This window comes from Vulpes vulpes, chromosome 15, assembly GCF_048418805.1.
Source record: "Vulpes vulpes isolate BD-2025 chromosome 15, VulVul3, whole genome shotgun sequence".
Classification (NCBI taxonomy): domain Eukaryota; kingdom Metazoa; phylum Chordata; class Mammalia; order Carnivora; family Canidae; genus Vulpes; species Vulpes vulpes.
The window spans coordinates 28,093,437-28,115,442 of NC_132794.1; the positions used below are offsets into that span (position 1 = coordinate 28,093,437).

At 36.7% G+C, this 22,006-nt stretch overlaps 1 protein-coding gene across 3 annotated transcripts in view; it reads right to left on the reverse strand.

The window, feature by feature from the left end:
* Nucleotides 1-9,673: 9,673 nt before the first annotated feature.
* The window catches only part of LOC112917709 (ATP-binding cassette sub-family C member 2-like), a 91,058-nt gene continuing 78,725 nt past the window's right edge, over nt 9,674-22,006 (reverse strand). For all 3 annotated transcript variants that reach the window (XM_072740945.1, XM_072740946.1, XM_072740947.1), the window contains 8 exons: nt 20,556-20,755; nt 19,230-19,356; nt 17,799-17,900; nt 14,805-14,948; nt 13,669-13,827; nt 12,223-12,389; nt 11,140-11,334; nt 9,674-10,800 (listed from right to left, as the gene is read on the reverse strand). In XM_072740945.1, coding sequence (XP_072597046.1) covers nt 10,674-10,800; nt 11,140-11,334; nt 12,223-12,389; nt 13,669-13,827; nt 14,805-14,948; nt 17,799-17,900; nt 19,230-19,356; nt 20,556-20,755 — 1,221 coding nt within the window. In that variant the 3' untranslated portion in view covers nt 9,674-10,673. The remainder of the gene's footprint in view (nt 10,801-11,139; nt 11,335-12,222; nt 12,390-13,668; nt 13,828-14,804; nt 14,949-17,798; nt 17,901-19,229; nt 19,357-20,555; nt 20,756-22,006) is intronic.

Genomic DNA, 22,006 nt, shown 5'->3' on the forward strand with positions numbered 1-22,006 from the left:
ATGCTCATGGCACATGAGCTCAGCAGCTATTGCCTGCTTCCTTGCGTCCTGACTTTGGGGTTCCTTATCCTTTTCCGTTCATTTTCCTGATTTAAAAGAGAAACAGTTCCTGCCTCATATGAACAAGATCTCCTGAATTCTGAATACCAATTCATGACTTTTGACTATAATGGAGCAAAGACCTAGAGTAATCTATAGTTAGTGAATAATACTGCAAAATAGACTACTGTAATCTTTGGTTGATTCAGTAATACTTCATAATTTTCTAATAAAGTTTGTCTTCTTTGGACAAAACTATATACACATATTTATTTAAAGAAATTCATTTGATTAATGTAATCTTTTCAAATGAGTCCTTAAATAAAGATAGTAGACTTGACTTTCCAGGAGTTTCTGTGATTCCTTCATTTTTTTCTAATTACCATTGCTGAGGAACTCAAATGAGGAAATATAGTGACACTTGCATATATAGTTTATTTAACCAACAAAAGCACAGTACCCCCATTGAAGTAGGCAGCCTACAGAGTAGCTTCCAACAACCCCTATTTTCTGGTATTTATCTCCTTTTATGATCGTCCCTTGAACTTGGGCAAGATTTGATGGCTCCCTACCAATGATGGGAGGTACATGTAAGTGAATAAGTACTGCAGTGGACAGCACCAATTTCCGGCTGTGAGAGCCTTCTCAACAGTGAGCCCTCTCACCTGAGTCAAGGTTTCAGATGATGCGGCCATGGTTGAAATAGAAGTATAATCTCATGAGAGACCTTAGAACAGTCTAGCTAAGTGGATTCTGGACCCATGGAAATTAAGATAATACATTTTTGTTGTTTTTAAGCCACTAAGTTTTAGATTAATTTGTTATGCAGCAATAGATAATTGAGTTCTGTTACCAGAACTGTTTTAAATGTTTTAGTGATAGGGCTGCCTGGGTTGCTCAGTGGCTTAAGCATCTCCCAGGGTCCTAGGATCGAGCCCGGTGTTGGGCACCCTGCTCAGTGGGCAGTCTGCTTCTGCCTCTCCCTCTGCCCTGCACCCCTACTCACTCTCAAATAAGTTAAATTAAAATCTTTAAAAAAAATGTTCCGGTGATAACCAATTTAGTTTTGTTCTAGCAAACTTACAAGTTGGTATTATTATCCCCAATTTCAGATAGGGAGATTAAGGCACAGATGTGTCAAGAAATTTCCCCAGGATTATACAGCTAATAAGTGACAAGAGTCATGATTCAGATCCAATCCATGCTCAAACTCAACGCTGTGCTGCTTTATCTCATCACATAATACAATCTCATAGTACCTATTTTAGCCAGTAGTTACTAAACTACTGGCTAGTATCCATGATAGACTTCTTATTTAACAGATGATATTAAAGATGTTGATATTGCTACTTAATGGTTTACATCTCTAACTCGCTGGTTTTGTGAGTACCTAGTGCAAAGAAAGTACTCAATATTACAAATGGATGTGGTGGAAAGATAAGCAAATACACAAAGAAGTTCAATGACTGGGGATCCCTGGATGGCTCAGCGGTTGGGCGACTGCCTTCGGCCCAGGGTGTGGTCCTGGAGACCTGGGATCGAGTCCCACATCAGGCTCCCTGCATGGAGCTTGCTACTGTCTCTGCCTGGGTCTCTGCCTCTCTCTCTGTGTCTCTCATGAATAAATAAATAAAATCTTAAAAAGAGAGAGAGAGAGAGAAGTTCAATGACTTGCCAGTTTATGTGGGGTTGTAAGGAAATGCCACAATAAAATAGGTTACTATTTTACCTAAGATTCTCAAGACCCTGATTCTATAGTTCTCAGGTTTCTTCAAGTTATTGAAATTTCTCCTGATGAATTATGAAAGAAAAGATATTTGCTTTGGTAAAGCATTTATTTAATTTGTAAAAGAATTAATAGACATTAAAAAAAAAAAGTAAAATAAGGGACGCCTGGGTGGCTCAGCGGTTGAGTGGCTGCCTTTAGCTCAGGGTGTGATACCGGGATCCGGGATCGAGTCCCAAATCGGGCTCCCTGCATGGAGCCTGCTTTTCCTTCTGCCTATGTCTCTGCCTCTCTCTGTGTGTCCCTCATGAATAAATAAAATCTTTTTTTTTTTTTTAAAAAAAAGGAAAATAAAAAAGTTGACATTATTTGGATATTAAAAGAGGAATAAATGCTGTTTTATATCTCATTGAATTAACTATCATTTGGCTTACCTAAAAGACCTCCTTGTAACTTTATTAACATATGTATATCACATAAACACACACACATTTCTCCTGTTAAGAATTCATCCATCCACCCTAAATCATCTAACATGGCCTATATAATATTGGAAATTGGAAGTTGGATCTCAGTTACTAGTTGTAATCACTACTCTTCCTTGTCTCTCAGTTTGCTAAACTAAGTAATTTGGTTGAGGTAAGTTTTGGTTGAAAAAGACTGTGTCAAAAACCTGCTAAATGCTATCGCAATGTCTTTTCTATTCATTGTTACTTGTTTTATTTAGAGCAGCAACATCTACTGCTTTAAAAACTATTTTTCAAAAAAAAAAACAAACTATTTTCCCAGCTTGCTTTGCAGTGAGGGCTGTCTAGTGGTACAATTCTGACCACTGAGATGCAAGCATAAGTCACTAGATAGAAACTCCACAAGCTTCTCTTTTTTTTTAAGTTTATGCATTTGTGCTATCAAATGTCTTGTTCTTCACCGTTCCTTTCTTCTTGAAATGCAGACATGATGCTGGAGATAAAGCAATGGGTTTTTGCAACTACCAACCAAGATGTGCTATGGATGATGGTTGAGCAAAAGACAGAAGCAGCTGGGTAGTGTGATGGAACCACCCTGGTTAACTTTGTCCTCTACCTTGAGACTTCTTTCTACTTAAGAAAAACAAACCCAATAGGGGTGGCTGGCTGCATTGATTGGTGAAGTACACAACTCTTGATCTCAAGCACTGAGTTTGAGCCCCATGTTGTTGTTGTTGTTGTTGTTGTTGTTTTTTTTTTTTTTTATGATAGTCACAGAGAGAGAGAGAGAGAGGCAGAGACACAGGCAGAGGAAGAAGCAGGCTCCATGCACCGGGAGCCCGATGTGGGATTCAATCCCGGGTCTCTAGGATCGTGCCCTGGGCCAAAGGCAGGCGCCAAACCACTGCGCCACCCAGGGATCCCGAGCCCCATGTTAAGAACAGAACTTACTTTTAAAAAGTAAAGAAAAGGGGCAACTGGGTGGCTCAGTGGCTGAGCATCTGCCTTTGGTCAGGTTGTAATCCTGGGGTCCTGAGATAGAGTCCCACATCAGGCTCCCTAAAGGGAGTCTGCTTCTCCCAATAACTGTGTCTCTGCCTCTCTCTGTGTGTCTCTCATGAATAAATAATAAAAATCTTTAAAATAAATAATTAATTAAACCCCTTAGTTGTTTATTTATACTTCATTTTCCTCCTTTTATTCCTTCTGCTTTTAAACTTATGACTCTTACTAGATGGTTAAACATTTGGTCAAGGTGTCACTTATTGGACTCCTGCTTCTGGCCAAGATGGAATGAAAAGGAACTCATTTGACTTAATAATTAGGTAAACTTATGAAACAACTGCACTTTGCACATCATGGTCAACATTAATTCATATCCATTACCTCTGTAAAGTCATTGATATGCCAATACAGGGGAAACAGATGGCTATTCTGTAAAACCTGGAGATTGTTGCACAAATGCTAAAAAAGAAAGCCAAATGCAAATGTTCAGAGGGAATCAGTGGCAACAGAGGTGTTATCAATATGTATACCTAGTTCCTGTTTGTACTGCACTGTCACTCATTCCAAATCATTTCAGCCTTACTCTCTGATCACCATATTAGTTTCTATTACACATATACACAAAAACCGACAATCATTCATAAGTATATTAATGGTGAGCTACATTTTTAAAGCATGAATTCAAAACTTCATCCTTGGGACACCTGGGTGTCTTAGTGGTTGAGCATCTGTTTTTGGCTCAGGTCATGATCCTGGAGTCCTGGGATCGAGTCCTGCATCAGGCTCCTGACAGGGAGCCTGCTTCTCCCTCTGCCTGTGTCTGCCTCTCTGTGTCTCTCATGAATAAATAAGTAAAATCTTTAAAAGAAAAAATTCAGCCTCTATCACTTCCCTTAGTGCACACACAAAAAATTCATGTGTGTGATTTTCCTTCTAAACATTGTGGAGCAGGGATCCCTGGGTGGCGCAGCAGTTTAGCGCCTGCCTTTGGCCCATGGTGCGATCCTGGAGACCCAGGATCGAATCCCACATCGGGCTCCCGGTGCATGGAGCCTGCTTCTCCCTCTGCCTGTGTTTCTGCCTCTCTCTCTCTCTCTGTGTGACTATCATAAATAAATAAAAATTTAAAAAAAAATAAAATAAACATTGTGGAGCAAACATTTGTCAAAATTTTCAGATTTATTAAATAAATATCACAAATATTTCTTGCGCAGCCCAGGTGACTCAGGGGTTTAGCACCACCTTCAGCCCAGGGCGTGATCCTGGAGACCCAGGACTGAGTCCCACTTCGGGTTCCCTACATGGAGCCTGCTTCTCCCTCTGCCTGTGTCTCTGCTTCTCTCTCTCTCTCCTCTCTCTCTCTTCTCTCTCTCTCTCTCTCTCTCATGAATAAATAAATAAAATCTTAAAAAAATATATTTCTCAAGTTATGACCTACTTTTACATTTTACTCCTAAGGTCTATTCATTTTAATTTTGTTCTTTGTGCCTTGCTCAGGAGATAAAAGATTCCCATCCTTTCTTTGATCAGCTATATAATTAACTATGTACTCAGACTGGTAAATCTATAAGTAACAAGTGAGCAACTCTGATGACCTCATCAGCAATCATCAAAAGAAGCCAGCCAGCTTTCTTCCAGTTCATACCCATTACCTTATTAATTGAACCGCAGCCACATGAACTACCTAGATAGTCTTCATCTCCTAAAGTGCATTTAGAGAAATGTGGCTTACAATGTAGGCATAAGTCCTGATTTCAGTATTTTACAGATGGCCCGCTTGCTTGGAAAATGACAGCCTGCAAGATGTGAATTAGGAAAACTAGAAGGAGCTAGATCTGTCCTGACTGCTGCCTTCTCAAGTGACATAATATAATAACCTGATAATAATATGATACTGTATTATGTACCACTGGGGACTATTTCTTAATCTCCAGTTATCCCAAAGTTGCTGTGTACAGAATAGGCTTTCATAAACACTGGGTCAATTTTGCCCTTTTCATTTGCTTAACAGTATGTTCATGATGTGAGTTTGTAAATACGAGACTACAATTCAAGGAGCTGTGAGTGTGATATTTAAAAAAGAGCTAACATGCTATTGAATGTTTTCTACATGCCAGGTGCTCTCTTCAGTGTTATATGTTACGTGATTTAATTTTCAAAACCTTTAGGAAGTAGGTAAAATTGTTACTCCCAAGTAAGCCCAGAAGTAAGTCAACTTGCCCCAGTTTACACAACTGGAAAGTTGTAGGAGTGCGATTTAACGTAAACACTCCGTCTCAAGATCCTGAATTCTTTTAACTACTTACCAAATTTTATTTTATTTTTCTTGAATATTTTTCCTAAAAGAAAGACCCTACAGATCAGTTATAACCATGTATTATTTGTGTGTATTAAAATACAGCATTATGTCTTCTTGATTCTGTTTGATATCAAAACTATGTTTAAAAGTATATGAAAAAAAAAAAAAGTATATGAAATTGCCATTATTAAATCATTTTGACCTACAAAAATGGCTATTTCATATGGTTCAAACTAATTATATATTTTCAAAAGCAGCCTGCCCCCAAACTTTAATTCCATTTACTATTCTTACAAAGCTCCTGGTGTAAAATCCTTCTCCCCCATTTTTAACCACAGGATTCTTTCTGTAACTTGTTCTCCCATGAATGAGACTTCTTAGTAGAAACTGGGAAGACGTTAATTTTCTCACCAGGCTGACCTGGATTCTACATTTTATTGGCCAAGAGCCTCTTGAAATCCTATTTTTTACAAAATAGGATAGATAATAATACCTTCCTTATATTCTTCAGTGAAGATTGAAGTAGCAAATGATTCCAATGCCTTGCACATTACTTGGCATATGGTATGCTTTCAATAATAAATATTCTCATTATTCTAAAAGAATTCAACTTAATCCTGCTTTGGATTTTCCTTCCATCAGCTCAGGTAAATATTTCTACATATTAAAATGATCATCATTACATTCTTAGTATATTTTGAACTTTAAAATCTTCAGACAAATGAGACAATCATTAAATAAATGTGTTTTCTTACAAAATTCAAATGAACCACCTCTCTATGAGCCAGTCATATTGAGTACCCTGCACTTTGCTTCTAGTGTACATCGGTAATTGAATAATCTTAATGAATATAATTGAAATAAAAATGTAATATTAATTTATTAAAACATGACAAAATTATCTCAGTAATTTTGGCTTAGTCTTTTTTTAATTTCTTGTTTTTATTTAAATTCTAGTCAGTTAACATATAGTGTAATGCTGGTTTCAGGAGTAGAATTTAATGATCCATCACGTACATGTAACGTTTTTTATGTTTATTTTTGCTTTCTTTTTCTTAAGTATAACATATGTTATACATATGTATGTATGTATGTATAAAACTGCACATAGCCTAAGTTTACAGCTTGATGAAATTTCACAATCTGAACCAATACTCAGGCCCAGATCAAGAAACATAATATAACCATTATCCCAGAAGCCCATCTTGTGTACCCCTTCAATCTTTGCCCCTCCCTCTTTACCATGAATAACCAGTATCCTGACTTCTAATAGTACTATAGACTAGTTTTTCCTTTTTAAAAAACCTTTTGTATAAGCAGAATTATAGAATCACATAATAATATAATCTTCTGTGGTTGGCTTCTTTCACTCAATAATGTTGCCTATAGCTGTTGTTCATTCATTCTCATGCTGTATAGAGTTCCACTGTGTGACTATACCATAATTTATCCAAGCTACTGTTGAATTCCTACTAGATATCTTAAATTACAGAGGGTCGCAAAAAATAATAATTTAAAAAATAAGTTATGGAGGGTCTCTGGTTGATTTACTACAGGTGTAAGGAGGCTAAAATATCATCTTTTAATTTAATGAAATATCTAGATCTGGGATCCCTGGGTGGTGCAGCGGTTTAGCGCCTGCCTTTGGCCCAGGGCGTGATCCTGGAGACCCAGGATCGAATCCCACGTCAGGCTCCCGGTGCACGAAGCCTGCTTGTGTCTCTGCCTCTCTCTCTCTCTCTCTCTCTCTCTCTGTGTGTGTGTGTGTGTGACGATCATAAATAAATAAATAAATATATATAGATAGATAGATAGATAGATAGATAGATAGATAGATTCTTTTTTAATTGAAGCGGAACTAAAATGCAGCATTGTCTTAGTTTCAAGGGTACAGTATAATGACTCAATAATGCTCAACATTAGTGTTTATCAAAATAAATGTACTCTGAATCCCCTTCACCTATTTCAGCCATCTTCTACCCATCTTCCCTCTGGCAACACCAGTTCTCTGTATTTGAGTTTGGTTTTTTAAAATTTATCTTCTCATCTTTGTTCACTTGCTTTATTTCTTAAATTCTACATATAAGTAAATCATATGGTCTTTGTACTTCTGTGACTTCTTTCACTTAGCATTATACCCTCTACATCCATCCATGTTGCACGTGGCAAGGTCTCATTTTTTATTTTTATGGCTGGGTGATATTCAAGATATATGTGTATATATATATATATACTAATATATATTATTTATCCATTCATCTAACAATCACCACTTGGGTTGCTTCTATATCTTGGTTATTTTTTTTTTTTTAGATTTTATTTATTTATTCACGAGAGACAGAGAGAGAGAGGCAGAGACACAGGCAGAGAGAGAAGCAGGCTCCATGCAGGGAGCCCGACGTGGGACTTGATCCCGGGTCCCCAGGATCACGCCCTGGACTGAAGGCGGCGCCAAACCGCTGAGCCACCCGGGCTGCCCTATTTTGGTTATTGATAATGAAAACATTGGAAGAATATATGCTACAATAAACATAGGGGTACATATATCTTTTCAAATTAGCATTTTGGTGTCTTTTTGGTAAATATCTAGTAGCAGAATTACTGGATGATCTGTTAATTCTATTTTTACTTTTTCGAGGAACCTCCATTCTGTTTTCCATAGTGGCTGCACCAATTTGCTTTCCCACTGACAGTGCATAAGGGTTCCTTTTTCTCCACATGCTTGCCAACATTCACTATTTCTTGTCTTTTTGATGTTAGCCATTCTGACAGATGTGAGATATCTCACTGTAGTTTACATTTGCCTGATGAAAGTGATGCTGAGCCTCTTTTCACGTGTTTGTGGGTCACATCTACGTCCTTTTTGGAAAAATGCCTGTTCAGGTCCTTTGCCCTTTTTAGTTGGATTACTTGATTTGAGTGTTGAGTTGTAAAAGTTCTTTAGGTATTTTGGATATATATATTTTTAAAGATTTTACTTATTTATTCAGGAGAGACACACAGAGGGAGAGAGAGAGAGACAAAGACACAGGCAGCGAGAGAAGCAGGCTCTATGCAAGGAGCCTGACGTGTGACTGGATCCTGGGTCTCCAGGATCAGGCCCTGGGCTGAAGGTGGCGCTAAACTGCTGAGCCACCCGGGCTGCCCGGTATTTTGGAATATTAACCCCTTATCAGATATATCATTTGCAAATATCTTCTCCCATTCAGTAGGTTGCTGTGTCGGTTTGTTGATGGTTTCCTTCACTGTGCAGAGGCTTTTTATTTTGATATAGTCCCAATAGTTTATTTTTTGCTTTGTTTCCCTGCCTGAGGAGACATATCTAGAAAAATGTTGGTAAGCCAATGTTCAAGAAATTACTGTATTTCCTTCTACGAATTTTATGGTTTCCAGTCTCACACTTAGGTCTTTTTAAGAAAATACATTTAGAGTTTATTTTTGTGTACAGTGTGAGAAAGTGGTCCAGTTTCATTCTTTTCCATGTAGCTGTCCAGTTTTCCCCACACTATTTGCTGGAGTCCAGATCCCTCCCTCCCTCCCTCCCTTCTTTCTTTCTTTTTCTTTCTTTTTTTCTTTCTTTCTTTCTTTCTTTCTTTCTTTCTTTCTTTCTTTCTCTTTCTTTCTTTCTTTCTTTCTTTCTTTCTTTCTTTCTTTCTTTCTCTTTCTTTCTTTCTTTCTCCTTTCTTCTCCCTTTCTAAGACTTTATTTATTTATTTGACACAGAGAGAGCACTCACAAGCAGGGGGAGCCACAGGCAGAGGGAGAGGGAGAATTAGGCTCTCCACTGAGCAAGATGCCCTATGTGGGGCTCGATCCCAGAACCCTGGGATCATGATCTGAGCTGAAGGCAGACGTTTAACCAACTGAGTGAGCCACCCAGGTGCTCCTAAATCCCTTTCTTAATGGAATTCAACAGATATGTATTCATTATATACTGGGTACAAAACATATTACAAGGCACTTCAGGGATTGTAAAGACAGGATAATACATCTAGTGGCTTACATTCTAATTGGAGGAGGCTATACATAATATATGGTTTTATAACTTAAGGCAACTTTTCATAAATACCTGTTGGGGATGAACATGATTATGTATAGGAAGGAGCAAAGGTGAATAAAAGAAATAGTTGCTAGGTCTTCAGGAACATGTTAAAATATTTTATTAAAACTATCTTAAATGGAAAATACCATTAAAATTTGAAACCTTCAAAATTGAAGGGCAATTCAATAATATTGCTTCTAATACATAAAAGTACTAAATTAAAAGTTCTTTAAAATATGATTAGTATTACAAATCAACAATCTTCTCGTGAATGTATGCTAATATATAAATCACTGAGATTAAACCAGCCAAAAAAATAATGTTGCAGAGAAAGTACGATTTTTTTACTCAGTCAATAGAAAAAAAAATTATAAAATATTATTTTTAAATGAAGTACACCACAAAATTCAGTTAATATATAATAACTATTTCCAAAAGCAATTGAATAACCCAATATTTTTTCTGTGGTTCCTCCATCATTTTACATACTGTACAGTAGCTCAACACATATTATGTATGTCTATAAATACTTGTATTATATTACTCGAAAATACCAAGTCATTAATTCTCCAAACATTGATCGGGTATCAACTATATGAAAATCACTATGCTAGGAACCTGACTTACAAAGATGACTGACACTGGGTACTTGCCCTCAGGTAGCTTTAGGGGAAGACAGACTAAAATAATTCAAATAGAGTATGGTCCCTGCCATGACACCAGGATGCACATGGGGATGGTGAGAGTTCAGAAAAGGACAGCTAGATCAGATGGGAGAGCAGGGTAGGGTAGTCCAGGGGAAAAATCAAGGGGCACTTCGTGGAGAAGGTGACTCTTGAATGAAGTCAGAGACTTAAAGGGTAGGTGGCATGTAGCACTTTGGGCAATGTGGAGAAGGCAGTTATTCCAGAGCACATGAGTGGGAGAGAGAAGGTTGGGTGCAGCCTAGGATAGTTGGAACTCTGGTGCTTTTCGATATTCTGGCAAACATGTAGCCGAGGGCCTGCCATTGTGCCATTCTCCCCATTGTTATTTTTTTAAAAATACTAATCTATTTTTTATTCAGTACAATCAATATACATCTGAAATTACTTATTATTTTGTCACTGAGTCTTGTGTTATTCCAGCTTCTGTTACCATTTCAAAGAAAAGTCCTTTTCGGCGTATCAAATTCTGTGGTGTTTCAAATTCTGTAATTCTTCCCGAGTCTAGAACAAGTACCCTGAAATGTAAAAACAATCCAGTCAGGTCACCTTATTCAGTTTTCCAGTTTACCCTTTTTTCCTTGCTAATGTAGAATTTAGATTACCATGTGAGTTATGTCACTACAAAATATGGGTACTATTGAACTCAAGAAGTATATTCAGTTTTCTAATATTCTTTTAGTATTACCATATTCTTCTAATCATTTGAAAGCTATGCTTCATACTATTGAGGGAAATTTTGTATCTCTCAGCATAGATACAATCCTTTATTAGTAATGATATGTTTAGCATGTTCAGTGGCTATCTCTGTAGAGATACGTAGATATGTTTTATTTCTAAAAACAAATAAAGCATACCTATCTGAGTCAATGATAGAATGCAGTCTATGAGCAATCGTCAGGATGGTACAATCGGAGAACTCTTTCCTGATTGTGGTTTGCACCAAATTATCAGTCTCAAAATCAATAGAGGCTGTTGCCTCATCCAAGATGAGAATTTTTGTTTTTCGAAGCAAAGCACGAGCAAGACAGACAAGCTGCCTTTGTCCAACACTGTTAAAAAAAAAAAAAAGGTTCAATCAGTCCTGAAATTCTGATTACATCACTATTCACTCTCTTTCTAAGCCACACATTTATTCATTATTTTTTCAAGAAATATTTTGTCAAAAGAGACAAAAACCTCTACATGGAATTTACATTCTCCTAGAAAGACAGAAAAAAGACATGATAAATGAGTAAAATGTATAGTAATAAGAAGACTTCAAGCACACAGAGGAGGAGGGTGTACAGGGTGGACCTGGGGTAGACATTTTAGATGGGCCTGCCAAAGAAACCCTCACTGGACTGCGGGAGTTGCCTTTTAATTCAAACTTGTTCCCGGCAAAGGGAACAGCAGATGCAAAATCCCTGAGGCATGCAAGAGCTGGGCTGGCATATTCATGAAATAGTAAGGAGGTCAATGTGGGGGAAACAGTGAGAGGTAGGAAAAGAAATCAGATTCATGCAGTGCAGGGGTTGAGGGGATCTAGCTCACATTCTTTAGGTCTCTGATCACATGAAAGGGACTGTCATTGGGCATCAAACAGCCATGAAGGAAAAAGGAGCCCCTACAACTTTTTTTTTTTTTTGCCCTACAACATTTTTAAAGAAGAAAACTATTCAAACAGAAGTCTTTACAAAAGATTAGTCAATTAAATAGTGACTTTTCATATCATATCATTCCCTTATTTCCCCCTTTCTTTCCTTCACCAGCAGTTTCCAGCTAGTGGTCACCATTTTATTCCTTGTCCTTCTTCCCTAGAGGGAATCAACAATCTTGTGCTTTGAATAGACCGAAGGAGGTCCTTGATGACTCAGGACCCTTCCCTTTGAGGCTAACTCAAAGCTTCTAAGGAGCCTTAGAATGAGTAACTTGGCCAAGCTTTGTTCTTAGCAGCTTACCTGAGATTTTCACCTCCCTCTGAAATCTCATGCAGCAGCTTCTTGGGAAGGGACTGCACAAACTCTTTTAAGTGACACAGTTCTAGCACCTCCCACAGCTGGCTATCAGAATACTTGTCTAGGGGATCCAGGTTCATTTGAAGAGTACCAGAAAACAAAACAGGATCCTAGAGAATGAAATTGTCACCAGTAATCTTACTGTCACACAGAGCACAAATACATTTTTAAAAAGTCAGATTCAGGAAATAAAGAAAAAGCAAAATGATCAAACCTAAATAGTTCTAAAATTCATTCTAAATTGAAAATAAAAACAGAAGAGAATCAGAATAAGCTATAAGTGCGATTAAATAATCAAAAATTTCCTGACCATTTTTCTCCTTCTCATTTACAATGTCAACACCAGCCACAGTCATAATGATGATGATAAGTGCCATTTAGCAGAGATATACTATAGAACAGAATAAAGACAAACCATACCATGTATATAGTATTATCAATCAGCATACCAACTCAAAAAGATGGAAGCCAGTATCCCCATTTTATAGTGACTGAACTAGAGGATTTGAAAAGCTCTTGTTCTTGCCACACAGAAAGTAAGTGGTTGAGTAGAATTTGAGGTTGAGTACAATTTGAATAGGACAAGTCCATGCTCTTTCCAATATACCAACATGTCTGGTGAAACTGTATTTTACTATACCTGTATTGATTTATGAGAGGAATGAGTAATATCTCTTTTCTTCATTAAATTTTTCCTTGCCAGAATTCTATTCAAATTTGCTTTTAAGTAAATTCATGAATACAAGTAAGTATATGTTTAAACAATATAACAAAGAGATTATATTTTAGGAAATTTTTAGAGGGTAATACAAAGATATCTCATAAGTGCTCAGCTTAAATTTTTCAAATTCAACTGAATAAGTCATCTTTGACTGTAGATACATATTCTTGAGCCAATTTGCATGTTTGTTAATGATAGAGTTCCCTTGATGCTGCAGATAGACAAATCAAAGGACTTGAAAAAATGATCTAACTGAATTATTGTTCTTTTCATCTTTTAAAATGTTTTTAAATTTCAAATCAAAGAGGCAAAATTATTTACTCACTCTACCAATTAGGCAAAAGGCTCAGTGATTTTTTTTCTTCCAAAAAATATCAATGCATTTCAGCCTGATCTCTTCCAATTTTATTTGCATTTACTATTATGAAGGAAACTTGTAAAGCAAAATACCAGTTTTTCAAATTGATAAATGCATTTAGGAAGAATGTTTTAGAGTAAGTGTGTTTAATAGGATTCAGGTGTTGTGATTTTTAATAACACATTTAAAATGCTCTGGCTTCTAGAAATGAATTAAGATGCTTGGAAGGAACAAATTTAAAAAAAAAAAAAAAGAAGATGATTACTGAGAGGGAGTTAAAAAAAAAGTCTACTGACAAAACAGACTTTACCTGGGGAATGATATTAAGTTTCCCTCGAAGGTCATGAAGTCCAATAGTTGATATGTCAATACCATCGATAATAATTTTGCCTCCTGATCTTTCCACGATTCGAAACAGACAATTTGAAAGTGTTGATTTGCCTGCTCCAGTCCGTCCCACAATTCCAATCTGTAATGAAATGATCATAAACAGTTTGCACTGTGCTTTCTGTAAGGGACTGGGGCTTTGCACTGACAACAAATACACTGGGTGTCGGGTCAGTGGGATTTAATTTTGCCAAATGGAATAACCCTGACTGGCATGGAAGATACAATATGACTTCTAATGATCACTCTTTATCCAAAATTCATCACTTATGAGAAAGGCTCAGGTTAATATATATGTTTTCTCGACTTTTGAGTAATTTAGTAACCATCTAACTAGAGCATGCCAGCAGCCCCAGGAAAAGCAGACCATCCCTGAACCATCTTGGGACTAGCCCTTCAGAGTGTGGTCAAGGATGACTTTGATAATGGGATGGTTTTCTTGGGACTTTCAAATGAGGCTTCTCCACTCTCCTTCCCCAAATAAAACTAGGACAGAAACCCTTTGCCAAAAGGATAGAAAATCCAAAGGAATGTTTGCAAAAGGCAAATGTTCAACCACTGAGTCATCCAGGTGCCCTGAGGTTACTATAGTTAATAGTATTGTATACTTGAAATTTGCTAAGATAGTAGATCTTAGGTGTTCCTACCACATCCAAAGAAAATAAAAACAAAGCAAAAACAAAATACCTTATAACTATGTGAGGTGACAGATGTATTAATTTGACTGTGGTAATCCTTTATATATATATATATATATATATATATATCTCAAACCATCACATTGTACACTTTAAATATATACAATTATTTACTTGTTAATAACTCAATAAAGCTGAAAAATAAAGTATCATGTTTCATAATATAGTATGCACAATTTAAAAATACTGTGTTTTTAAGAGGAAAAACTTACTCTGTATATACCAACCACCTGAGTTTATTATTTTTATACGAAATTTGAACGAAGACCATCTTATATTCAATACCATACTGTACTTTGACCTTAACAATGAGTGAATTCAGATAAAAGGGAAAGTGAAACTTATGAAATATATATGGTACCTTCTCTTCACCATGAGTCTGGAAAGTGATATCTTGTAAGGCTAAGCCAAGATCATCTCGGTATCGAGCCTGATAATTAATAAATTCCACTATCCCTTTATCAGGCCATTGTGATGGAGGCCTTTTAGACATTATCCAGGGTGCCTTAAAACAAAGAAATATCATAATAAGTATATCACTATATAATTATTACCAAAATAATTTGGTACATATAAAACAAAGAAATATTATGGTAATGACTAAAAAATACATTTCCCACAAAAAATAATTATCATGCATATAAACAAAAGTGATAGAAAACACTCGTGGATATTATGATCTCCCAAAAATAGTTTTAAATATTACCAACATAAAACTTCTCCTCTGGTTACAAGAAAAACTTGGAAATAAAATTTTAAAGGTAACAAGGCTTCCTATCTTCTGTACAGTTATTAAGAAGAATCTTCTAAAACTGCAAAGTTGCCGAAGGTAACCTGTTTGAAATTTTAGCTGAGATGAGGATAGTCTGTCATTCATTCACTGTTCTGATACTGAGTATTTACTTAATGGAGATTCATCAGTGAGCCAAACAAAGTTTTGTCCTCACAGAGCATGCAGGATGCCAGAGAGACACAGAAAGAACCACATAGCATATGTAGAACGTTAGACAATGATAAAGCTTGGAAGATGGGAGAGAGACAAGGTTAGTAGTGGTGGTGTAATTTTAAGTAGGGTGGATAGGGAAGTCTTGGTTGGATATGATACAGGAACAAGCCATGTGGCTATGGGTTGAAGTGCTTCCCAGGCAGATAACTACACATGTTGGGGTCCTGAGACAGAGGTCTGTCTGGGACATTGGAGGAACAGCAAGAGGCAGGAGAGTGTGGTGTTTGGGCAGCAAGGTGAAGTGTGTTCATCAGAGGGAGTGATCACCAGTGTCAGATGACAGATTAGGCCAAGTGAGGACTGACAGGAGACCACTGGTGATCTTGACAAGGGCATGTTCAGTAGAGTGGTGGGATTGGAAGCCTGTCTAGAGAGAGTCCAAAATGGAATGAGGGAAGTATAGGTTATTGCAAAGAATTCTTCTGTAAAAAGGTTCAGAGAGATGGGGTTACAGAAGAGTAAACAGAATTAGCTGAGCAATTTACTTCTTCCACGTTAAGAGTTTCTGTAACAGTATTTTGTCAGACCTGCATCAAATTACATAAAGATGATTTTTTAAAAAATGTGTGGATGGGGGCACCTGGTTGGCTCTGTGGTTGAGCGTCTGCCTTTGGCTCAGGTCGCAATCCTGGGGTCCTGGGATCAAATCCTACATCAGGCTCCCTGTAGGGAACCTACTTCTCCCTCTACCTGTCTCACCTCTGTGTGTGTGTGAAAAAATACATAAATCTTAAATTTAAAAAATGTGTGGGCATATATGTTTTACATGTTTTACAGTTTCTTTCAATTTGAAAATAACATATATTAAAATTTATACATACATAAACAAGTTTATATACAAAGAAATATATATATACAAAAAATTAGAAAATATTCAAAACAATAAAATTATGTAGTGGTCATGACATGGCACTAGACTGAGCAAAACGAATACTAATCATTAGAGGTTGTGAAGGTGGATTAATCTTCCGTGAAATTTGTGTGAAGAAGGAAGGTAAGACCTGGGGTAGAATCTAGGGGATGATTCAAAATTTAGGTAGGAATTGGAGGATGTAGATAATATTTTAGCATATTTATAGACGAAGAGGGGCAAGGCAGGCAGGATGCTAAGATGTAGAAAGTAAAGATGTAGAAAGTGGTTAATAGAGCAAAGTTTGACAGAAGACATGAAGAGATATTACCAAAAATACAAGTGGAAACCAGGTTTTCTATTTGAAGGAGGGATACCTCTTCCTAAGAGTTAGTTATGAGCAAAAGAGGAACATTACATGATTTAGATACCATTATCAGGAAGAAGATACAGAAATTCAGGTCAACTTTAGCATCTCCCTTGTTAATTCATTGAACTGGGAGGCAGCAATAACCCAGATAAGGAAAATATGCAGATAACACAAATATTACACTGTATCAATAGTTTCATCCTTCTCCTTTCTAAATTATAATTAATTAAAGGGAACAAAAGAGACTGATTTATTCTCCTCCTCCTTCCCATCTGCAGAGATGTTAATGCTGAGGAAATAGGACAGAAGGTATAAACAATAAAGATGAAGCAAATTCAAAAATTGCACAGACTTTAATTATTAGATAACTATACCCAGACACTTCTCACAACGTAAAATTCTCACAAAATTAAATCTTAGGTTGCATATGTTACTCTACATTGATAGAGGACAAATCATTGTGCCTTCTAAAAAACAGATAATCAGGGATGGCTGGGTGGCTCAGCAGTTGAGTGTCTGCCTTCGGCCCAGGGTGTGATCTCAGGGTCCCAGGATCGAGTCCCAAATCAGCTTCCTGCATGGAGCCTGCTTCTCCCTCTGCCTCTCTCTCTCTCTCTTTGTGTCTCATGAATAAATAAATAAAATCTTAAAAAAAAAATAAAGACAGGTAATCATATTTAATTTTTACATGTCTTAAAATTAAGTACTATTGCAATTCAGTTAACTCTGGTGTTTTTTCTATTTTAGTGATATATAAAATAATGGTGGATTTTAATTGATTGGGTTTTAATTTCTTTTTTTGTTTTAAGATTTATTTATTTATTTATGATAGACAGAGAGAGAGAGAGAGAGGCAGAGACACAGGCAGAGGGAGAAGCAGGCTCCATGCCGGGAGGCCGATGCGGGACTTGATCCTGGGACTCCAGGATCGCGCTCTGGGCCAAAGGCAGGCGCCAAACCGCTAAGCCACCCAGGGATCCCCGGGTTTTAATTTCATTGAAAACTGAATATCACAACATGAATTTGGAAAAGCAAGTTTCACTTCAAATTTATGTTTTTAAATGTCAATTCAACGTGCATTACAATATCTTAATCTTGCATCTATTTTTAGTTATGTATTAGTGCTTACCTCTTTATTCATATTTTCATATTCACACACTCTTTCAATGGAAACCGCATTGGTTTCAATTTCACAAGCTTTCCTCACCCAAAAATTGAGAGACTGAGTAATCTGGAGGAAAAAAACCCAAGATCTTAATGAATGGTTCTTTAGCCTTTTATATAATATTAATAATATCTTAGAAAGTTTCACTTTTCATACTTTTCATATACTTTATCTCTTCTGATTATTTAACAACTTTAAATGTAAGCATAGTTATACATACACACATAAGTGTTTAAGTATATTAAACTCATTCACATCATACATAACGTTTTTTTGGCCGTAGATAGAATGAATGAGTATAGTTCAACATATGTTGAAGGAGTCCCTCCTTGGTGTAAGGAATGATGAATACCAAGACTGACAGGATATGCCTCAAGAAATGTACACCTCAAGTGAGAAAAAAGTTGTGTACAATGTTACCTTCAGCATTCCTCACCATCATTCATCAAAAGGAGGGTTCTCCTAATTTTTGACCACTCTTGTCTCCTCTTTTCTTTTTCTTTTTGAACTCTATTTTCTTCTCATTATACCCAGAAATATAGGTTGTAATTCTAGCCTAATTCTAAAAGCCAAAAAACTGCCAATTCAGTTTTTTCTCAAGTTTGGTGCCAAATCATTTGATGGCCAACTTGACCTGAACTGATATGGGGCTCTTAAAAGTCTTTATTTAACCCACTTAGGGTAAACATTCACATACTTCACTGCAGAAGAAGTCGATGGATTATTGGGTTCTGACCCAAACTTTGACTATAGTATGTGTATCATATTTCCTTTCTACAAGCCCAAGTTCTGAATTCTGAAATGCAACTGAATTTAAGCATTTTGGATAAGGGATGAAAGGTAGGTACTCAAATCATCTAGGCTTATCTTCTAAATAATATGTAATTATATTCAGTAGCTTAAGGAATATTCTATTTTACAAAGGGCATGAACACACTCATACCACTAGTGCTTTTCAGTGTAATATAAAATAGGGCTTATTAGGAAAAAACTTACAAGCAAAGTATAGCATATATTCTCCCCAGGGTTTAGATTATCTCCTTGGTTAGGTTTGGCAAACCGGATGGACAGGTCATGGTGGAGAGAGGCCCTACCACTGTGACATTCTATATAAATCTATAAGTATAGGAGAACAGGAAACTTCTAGGTAACTAGGCAATGCCATGAGTTTCTGAATCTTCTAGCATTCAGCCTGTTCTTTCTGTGAGCTAACTTAGAATTGCTGAGCCAGCTTCCTGCTAGTAGCAACAGAGAAGAAATGAGCCTCTAGAGTAATCCAGATTTGTCTCTCATTACTTAGTTAATAGAATCTATAATTCAGACAGGCAAAGGAGCAGAGAGTTTAATTAACTGGATTATAAACATATCAAATACCACAAAATCATTATTACTTACATTTAGGGCATAGGATATGGACAAACCAACTATTGCTGAATCTATAGAATTGCCAGCCAGCACAGCAAGCAGTGCAGCAAAGAAAACCATTAAGTTGCCAAGGAATTCAAGCCTAACAGACAGCCACCTGTAATAATGGAAAATATTCCTCAACTGAGATGCAAAAGTTTTGGTGCACTTAGTATGAACTCTTCTCTGTGAAATGAAAATGTAAATATCGATAGCTGGCTGTTTGTTTGTTTTTTGTTTTTTTCCTCACTTACTTAGAACTCAATCAAAATAGGATTGTTACAGTGACGACAGATTAAAGGATTCCTCTGCATAAAAACACACTTGAATTTTGCAGAACTTTGCTTTAAAACTTAATCAGAATTAAAAATAAAAAAGAACACTAGCTAAAATGTGCCATATTTTGAGTTCCTATCAGAAAACAAACCACCTTTCCAATTACATACCCTTTTTTACATTATAAAATTAGTCTTCAAAAGTTAAAATGTGCCCAGCTATTACTTAATATTTCATTTTTCTCCTTTATGTGAAGTGATAATCTCAAATTTAAAATATGAATTATTATATGCAAATAAAATATATCCTACATATACAAAATAAAACAGAGGATCATAACATTACTAATTCTAATAGCATCCTGTATAACTTTCAAAAACTTGGGACCTGGGGTGCCTGTGTGGCTGAGCTGGTTAAGAGTTCAAATCTTGGTTTTGGGTCAGGTCATGATCTCATGGGTCATGGGATGGAGCCTTGCATCAGGCTCAGTCCTCAGCAGGGAGTGTGCTTGAAGATTCTTTCTCCCCTTCTCCTTGCTTGCTCTGTTTATCTCTTTCTCTCTCAGATAAATAAATCTTAAAAAAAAAAAAACTTGGGACATTATTTTCATGTAAAATAGCATGTACTTTTTATTTGAATATAAATAGATACACTAACTTAAATGTATATTAAATATTAGACATATTTAAGGCCTTCTTTTTTTTAAACAAATTAATGAAATGCCATTACAAAGAGCTCTTTCCGTTTAAAAGTCAGTGCATAAGACATCTAAAAAGAGACTGGTCTTGGGCAGCCCCGGTGGCGCAGTGGTTTAGCACTGCCTGCAGCCCAGGGCGTGATCTGAAGACCCTGGATAGAGTCCCATGTCAGGCTCTCTGCATGGAGCCTGCTTCTCCCTCTGCCTGTGTCTCTGCCTCTCTCTCTCTCTCTCTCTCTGCATCTTTATGAATAAATAAATAATAAAATCTTTTTAAAAAATAAAATAAAAATAAAAAAATAAAAAGAGACTGGTCTTGAACAAGGCATACTGATGTGACTTACCTGTTTGAAATTACATTATTATAGAAACAGACCAAGTTCTCATTCACCACCTCTTTGTTTTGCTGGATGAACCTCTGTTCATGTCCAAAGGCCCGGATGGTGGACACACCTGATAAAGTCTCACTAAAGTGGGAAATGATAGGAGAACGAGCTGCTCCTGCCAATCGTCGGATCTGCCGAGAACTTGCCACGTAGTATCTCTAACCCAAAGACAGAAAGAGGCAGTTGGAAAGATGTAATAGAAATTGCTTCACTGGTTTGAAAATGGCATGATACTTGAGTGATCCCAAAATGTGATGCTCAAATTTTAACTCCAGTACCTGTGAGTGTGGCCTCATGTAGAAATGGAATCTTTCAGATGTCATTAAAGATCTCGAGATGAGATCATCCTGGAAATAGGGTGGGCCCACCCTAAATCCAATGCTGAGTGTCCTTGTAAGATACAGAAAAAGAGAAGACAAAAAGACACAAGGAGAAAGCCATGTGAAGATGAGATTGATGTAATGTGTGCATAAGCCAAGGAAAATGCCAAGGATTGCTGACAGTCACTGGAAGTTAGGAGAGAAGCATGAAACCAATTCTCCCTCAAAGGCTCCAGAAGGAACCAATCCTGCCTACACCTTGATTTTTGACTGTTAACCTCCGAACTGTGAAAGAATAAAATTTCTGTTGTTTTAAGCTACCAAATTTGTTATAGGAGACTTAGAAATTAATACACCCTTGGAACAGTAAAAACCCAAATTCTGGACAGCATAACTAGAACAGAATTGGGCAAAGCTCCACTTTGATAATCCTTTCAAACAACCACTATTGAGTACCTACTATGGAAGAAGCACTATGTCACATGTTGGAAATATGACTAAGGAGTTAACCCATTAAATGAAGGAAGTCAACCAAAGGTACAAACAATAATATTTTCGTACCTAAATATAATTATGAGAAAAAAATTGTTTTGGCCTACAAAATAACTTCACCAGTGCAGCCATAAGTCTAATTGTCTAATCTCCTCCAACTTGGTTGAGACTAATTGAGATGGGTGGACACTACAGAGCTGGAGGGAGCATGCCCTGAGTTAACTGGACCAGCATTTATCAGCTCCCAATAATCGTTACCAACTGTAAATGAAAATCAAGAGTTGCCACATCTTGCAAGTTTTTTCAAGAAGATCTTTGGACCTGGAGTTTTATACAAAATTCTGATTTTAAAATATCTTGTTTTAGTAAAAACACTGAGCAAGCTGAGCAAAAACATATCTGAAGCTACATATGGCTTGTCAACTTACAGTCTACACACTCTGCTCTGTGTAAGTGCCCTGGAGAGCACAGAGGATTATGGCATTCTGGGACTGCAAGGAGGCTCAAGAGATTGTCATAAAGAAATTTTCATAAAATTTCAGTGAATTATAGAAGTCCTGAAGTCCTTCCATGAATCTATCGAGAGTATTTACCTTA